This window comes from Cotesia glomerata, unplaced genomic scaffold (assembly GCF_020080835.1).
Source record: "Cotesia glomerata isolate CgM1 unplaced genomic scaffold, MPM_Cglom_v2.3 scaffold_19, whole genome shotgun sequence".
Classification (NCBI taxonomy): Eukaryota; Metazoa; Arthropoda; class Insecta; order Hymenoptera; family Braconidae; genus Cotesia; species Cotesia glomerata.
In genome coordinates this window covers 261759-268041 of record NW_025402330.1, presented here as the reverse complement: position 1 = coordinate 268041, position 6283 = coordinate 261759, and the positions used below count along the sequence as shown (strand labels likewise).

Sequence of the window (6283 nt, the reverse complement as noted above, 5' to 3'; positions counted from 1 at the left end):
AAAATATGGTGTCGGCATGGCAAGTACAACAGTTTTCTACTAAGAGCCTTTTTCTACTAATACACACGCACCATTTCTGTTGAGAGCGTTGAGAGCAAAGCAACTAAATGAAGTTAGTACCGAACAACCAGGCTTACCAACACAGAGCTTATTAGCTACAACACTCAAATTAAATGAGTATAATACTCTGTACCGACAGAGCTAAATAAAGCTCTGTTGATATTTTTCAAATAAAAAACATTTGATCAAGTTTTATAGTAGATTTAATTGATTTAACGTATTTACAGAATTTTCATATTATTTTGAATAATATGCAATGATGAGTGTTTGGTGAGTTTGTGTAATAAGGAACTTTACATTTTCCTCTTACAAAAATTTATAAATTTTATAAAATATAAAATAAATTTGTTATAAGAAAGACCAAAATATCATTTATGTGACATTTTTAACGTTTATATTTATATATTAGTCCATTTCGTGAGTTAAGTATTGAATTAATTAGTAAAAAAAAAAAGTTTACAGTCTCAGGTTAACGGAATTAAAGTAATTTAACATAAAAAATAATAAAAATATAGCATGTGATATTTTTTTTGTAATTTTATTGGAAAATATTTGAAATTTTTTATTAGTGTTATCTTTGACCGCGGATATCTTTGAAGCCGTTAATCTGAGGAACTTTGGTCTTCAAACGTTTTTTGTAGAGCGTAAAATTTCCTACTAATATCATTTTTCAGATTGTTGTTACGATGAACCGTTCCAAAGTAATAAAAATTAAAAAATTAAAAAAAATTTTTCCCGTGTTATTTAAATGGAAAATAAAGAAATGGATACAGGCAAATCTTACTATTGATATTAAGAGCTCACATGGGCGCCAAAATTTTTGTTTTTAGGTATACTATCAATTTTTAGACACCAAAAGAAAAAAAAAAAAATTCGTCTTTTTTTGAAACACCCTACTGATGATATATTGCATCAACATCGTATACGGTGCCACGATCTAACCATAACATTCAGCGACGAAATGTACAATGAAGCATTGATTGCTATTGAGGAATTTTGCATTGTCATTGCCAACTTACCACTTAGTAATTTCGGTATGAATTCGCCAAATCGAACTGCATCTGATTTAATGAATACTGAAATGAATCGTGAACTGCAGTACAGTACTGTAGAAATGGCAGCGATTGTTGCCCGCAATGTCCCACTAATGAATGAGGAACAAAGAACCATTTATGATCGAATTATGCTCGCAGTTTCAGCTGGACAAGGTGGGTTCTTCTTTTTGGATGCACCGGGTGGAACTGACAAAATATTCGTTATTTCGCTAAATCATGCTGAAATACGATCAAATATTGGCATCGCATTGGCCGTTGCATCATCGGGCATTGCAGCAACTTTATTGGATGGAGGTAGAACAGCTCATTCAGTATTTAAGCTGCCACTAAATATTCAGAATAACCCTGACGCAGTATGCAACATTAAGAAACAATCCTCCATGGCCACTGTGCTGAAACGGTGTAAAATTATTATTTGGGATGAATGTACTATGGCACACAAACATTCACTTGAGGCGTTAAACAGGACATTGAAAGATATTAAAAACAGTGACAAACTATTTGGGGGAACTCTGTTGGTCCTTTCAGGTGATTTCGGACAAACACTTCCAGTCATTCCACGTTCAACATACGCTGATCAGATCAAAGCTTGCATAAAATCATCTCCACTGTGGCGTAATGTTGAAAAATTACAGCTAAAAATAAATATGCGCGTTCAAATGCTTCAAGATCCATCCGCTGAAACATTTTCAAAACAACTCTTAGATATCGGTGATGGAAAAGTTGCTATAGATGAAACTGGATACGTAAAATTACCGACCGATTTCTGCACAATCGCTGATTTGCAAGATACTCTCATTGAACAAATATTTCCCGATGTACACACACAGTACATAAATCATGAGTGGCTTGCAGAAAGAGCGATTTTAGCGGCAAAAAATGTAGACGTTGACAATTTAAATCTGAAGATACAAATGTTGTTGCCAGGGAACTTGGTATCATATAAATCTATTGATACAGTTTGCGACGACAGCGAAGCAGTAAATTTTCCCACAGAGTTTTTGAACTCACTGGATTTGCCAGGCATGCCACCGCATAATTTACAATTAAAGGTTGGATCTCCAATTATCTTGCTTCGTAATTTGAACCCGCCCCGGCTGTGCAACGGTACGCGATTAGTCATTCAAAAATTAATGGAAAACGTGATCGAAGCCAGGATTTTAAATGGCAAGTTCAGAGGTGAAAATATACTCATACCACGGATTCCTATTATACCTACAGATGTGCCAATTCAATTCAAACGTATTCAGTTTCCGATTAGATTGGCATTTGCAATGACTATCAACAAATCCCAAGGTCATACGATGTCTGTTTGTGGATTAGATTTGAGAACACCATGTTTTTCACACGGACAATTATACGTGGCATGCTCTCGAGTGGGTAAACCATCCAGTTTGTTTGTGTTAGCTAAAGATGGACTTACAAAAAATATTGTTCACGCTATAGCATTAAGAGATTGATATTGTTTAATAGTGGTACTGTCGTAATTGTTTAATTAATGATATAATTGAGGATGGTTTTACTTGTATCACTGTAGAGTGTTTTACAAGGGAGGGTGGGGAATTATTGTCTCTCCACTTTTTTCTCCGCAATATAATCTCTCAACCCCGTCATTATAACTCTCAACCACTTTTTCGTCCCCACCCCCCTGCATGTTGGGATTTTTTCTTTCATGCCCGACACACATGTGCTGCGACTGTGGCCGACTTACGCGTTATAATCAGTACCTGCATTTGCATTACGGTCTTAAATAGTATGGAGGTACTTCTATAATGACATTTTACCTCCATAACTATACGGGAAAACCACAGAAAACCCGACCGGTACAGAGGCTGGCAATGAAACGCACATATTCTTAGTTTATAATCATTGAAAAATATTGGTGCGCGCCGGAATCGAACCCTGGTCCCACTCTTTCGAAATGCAGGTACCGAGCCGATTAGGCTATTGCCAACCTTTAATTAATGATATATAATTTTAAGGAATAAATTATAATAACTTAAAAATAATGTTTGTCTTCTGTTATTTTTTTATTCCCTCATCATTCACAGCGCTCCATGCTTATTTCACGCATATACCACATTCTTACATACATACAATATACACATTCTAACATACATACATACTTACAATAAGTAAGCTATTTTTTGTCTACACTAGAAATTACTAGGAAATTATTTATATGGCAAAACAACGTTTGCCGGGTCAGTTAGTTATGCTATAAAAGTTAGTTAGTTGAGCGCGTTTCTTTTGTTCTAAAATTATGAGACTCTTCCAAGAAGAGCAGCCATGTTGGAAAAGACGGGCGAGGGGTCTTACTAGGGTACACGTTCTTAGTACCAGGGTACATAAAGACTATGTAAGCCATGATGGCGTCGGGGTCTAATCGGATTGGTAGTTGGGTTGCCTAAATCCCACCCATCTGGAAAACGGGGTAACGCGACCTTGGTTTTTCTTTGTTACCAGAGTATCGTCGTTTTTAACAGGAGATATTCTCAGCATGGAAATATAAGTTTCAGTTTTACGTACGTTCAAATAATAATTTGAAGATTATTATATATATAAAATAAAAAAAAAAATATAGGGTTAATTACGTTGGCCGTAACACTAACTAAAATGACTAAGTCTTCTAGCATTTAAAAGACCGCGGTTTTTATTTTTTTACGCCGAGTAACTGCGTGAGCGGTATTGCCAAGTCAAATAAAGGACTGTGAATAACAAAAGTTCCTTGTAATTTTTGTAAAAAATATAAAAATATCTCCGTAATACATTCGGAAACCTACTTTTTTTATTATTTTAATTGAAAGTTTATTATTATTTTAATCAAATTCAATGAAAATGAAATTTTTTTTAAATCGTTAATCGTTAATTGCATTGAATTTTTAACCAAATACACGGCTGGTGGAATCTCTATTTATCTACATGTACAAATTACAATTTTCAAACCTAATTATTTAATCAAATATCTCAGAAACATACTGTTTTTTAATTTGTTTATTAATTAATAGAGTACGTCGATTGAATTTACAAATTTTCAAAGTTTTAAAAATTTGACAACTTCGCGAGGATCTCCGTAATTAACCCAGTGGCATAATCAAAATTTCTATAAAAGATTAACAATAATTAAATTGCTGTTAGTTATTTAAATCAATTCAAAAATACTGTGCAATATTTATAATTAATATTATATGAGATAATAAATAATAAATGATTACAAATAGATATTTATAATTTATGCTTATTATTATCAAATCAATAACAAAATTACATTCTACATAGAAAATTTTTTTATATTAATGTTTATAAAAACTATTTTAAGTAGTAGCATCTTAATTCGTATTACAATAGTGGTAAAAAATTATAATTATTCATGAACAATATTAATAACACTACTTACTAATTTTGTAATGACAATCTTACGAAATTTTTGTAATTACACTCAATCGTGATGGTAAAAAATCATAATAGCAATATTACCAATAATTAACTTATTGACTACAATGTAATAAAATATAATTACGTTAATAATAATTACGCACAGGTTATAAAGATCAATTAAATTTTTGTCGGAAATTAAAAATTAAAAAAAAAAATGTTTTCAATCTAAAATAAGAAAAAGTACAAACACTTCGTAACACGTAGATGATTTTAAAACATAAAATACTTGGCACATAAATATACTTATAGTACTGGACACATAGTCAAAATCGGTGCAATTGTAAAAATTGCACCATCGCTATTTTTTTAAGCGGAAAGTCGCTATAACTTAAGGAGTCATGTGACCTAATATACTCAATTCTACCGTTGTAAGAATCGGTCTGTTTGGCACAAGAATTACATCCTGAATGTTGTCCACGGATACGAAAGGAATACCATCTATGAAAAATAAATAAAATATGTCGTATTAGCACAATAGAAAGATTGAAAAAATTTAATTTAGGATTTGAAACACTTACTTTGATTTCGACAAAATTTCCCACGACACGGACATAGATACCTTCAATTGACCCTTGATTCTGAACGAAGGGGTTAACGTGAACTTTAATTTTATAATTTCCATCCACAATCAACCCACTCCCATAACGAAGACCACCATTATTCATATCAGCAAATGGCAGTTTCAGCCATCCTAAAACAACTGCAATATGAATAATTATTTGGTTAGAATCATCTAAATAGTTTCGAAGAGAATATATATCAAATAAATAAAAATACGTTTATTACATATTATTCCAGTGGATTGAGAAACTAATTGAATAGAAACTCCACTTCTGTGGTTATCAGATTAGCGCGAACGAATTGACCATGGTTCAAATTTATTTCAGACTGCGGTAAAAAGAACACATCTCAGTCATGAACATCATGTTCACGACGGATTGTTGACTTGCGGACTTGCACACGTGACAGCTCAATAATCTAAGATAAAAAATCATGCATTGTCAAAATTATAAACGAATTTAAAATATAATTATCAAACCAAGTAAATGTTGAATAATAAATATATATATAATATTACCTGATTTAATTGAATCACTGCGTGGTGGTTAACTGCGTGATTACCAAGAAAAATAACCGTTACTCGTGAACCGTTATTATTGTTCACGATAATTTGAAACAAAGTCACATATCCTCTCTGTCTCAGTGGTGAAATGGCATCTACATAACCTTTTAAAATTCTGAAATAAGATATATCTTTAATAAATAATATCTATAATAAATAATAATCAATAAAGTAATAACATAATACTAAACAATATATATGTCAACAATGTATGTTCACTTACACAGAATCATCTCGATCTACCCAATGGCGGATTTCACGATTAGTTGTAAACGAAAAAGTAACTACTTGGGCTGATGGGTTATTCATTGTTTTTTAATCAATGCACTGCAATTTATATTTTTAATAAGAATAATTAATTTTCGCTGACAATAGCATGTTTCAAAAGTAATAAAATAGCGCGTGTTGAGTAAAAATTTCATAAAACGAAAATATTATGCGCATTTATAAATACACGACTTGAAAGGACAAAAGCGACACTAAGTATACAGCAGGTTTGACGCTCTGGCGAAATTGTATCCCTTATACATGTGACGCCAGCGTCAAGCGTCAGCATGAAATTGCACCTTTATTACACATTCAATTGTATTATGTATTATTACTATCC

General features: G+C 32.3%; 1 protein-coding gene and 1 long non-coding RNA gene across 2 annotated transcripts; one reads left to right on the top strand and one right to left on the bottom strand.

Annotated features, from left to right (window-relative positions):
• Nucleotides 1-1021: 1021 nt before the first annotated feature.
• On the top strand, nucleotides 1022-4137 carry LOC123274029 (ATP-dependent DNA helicase pif1-like). Its single transcript, XM_044741528.1, has 2 exons — nucleotides 1022-1730; nucleotides 4124-4137. Exons 1-2 carry the CDS (start codon nucleotides 1022-1024, stop codon nucleotides 4135-4137), a joined length of 723 nt encoding a protein of 240 aa, XP_044597463.1.
• A 522-nt stretch (nucleotides 4138-4659) lies between these two features.
• LOC123274032 lies at nucleotides 4660-5465 on the bottom strand. Its single transcript, XR_006511430.1, has 3 exons — nucleotides 5340-5465; nucleotides 5072-5253; nucleotides 4660-4991 (listed from the first exon to the last, which is right to left on the bottom strand). It is a non-coding gene; the product is annotated as an uncharacterized LOC123274032 (long non-coding RNA).
• Nucleotides 5466-6283: the final 818 nt, after the last annotated feature.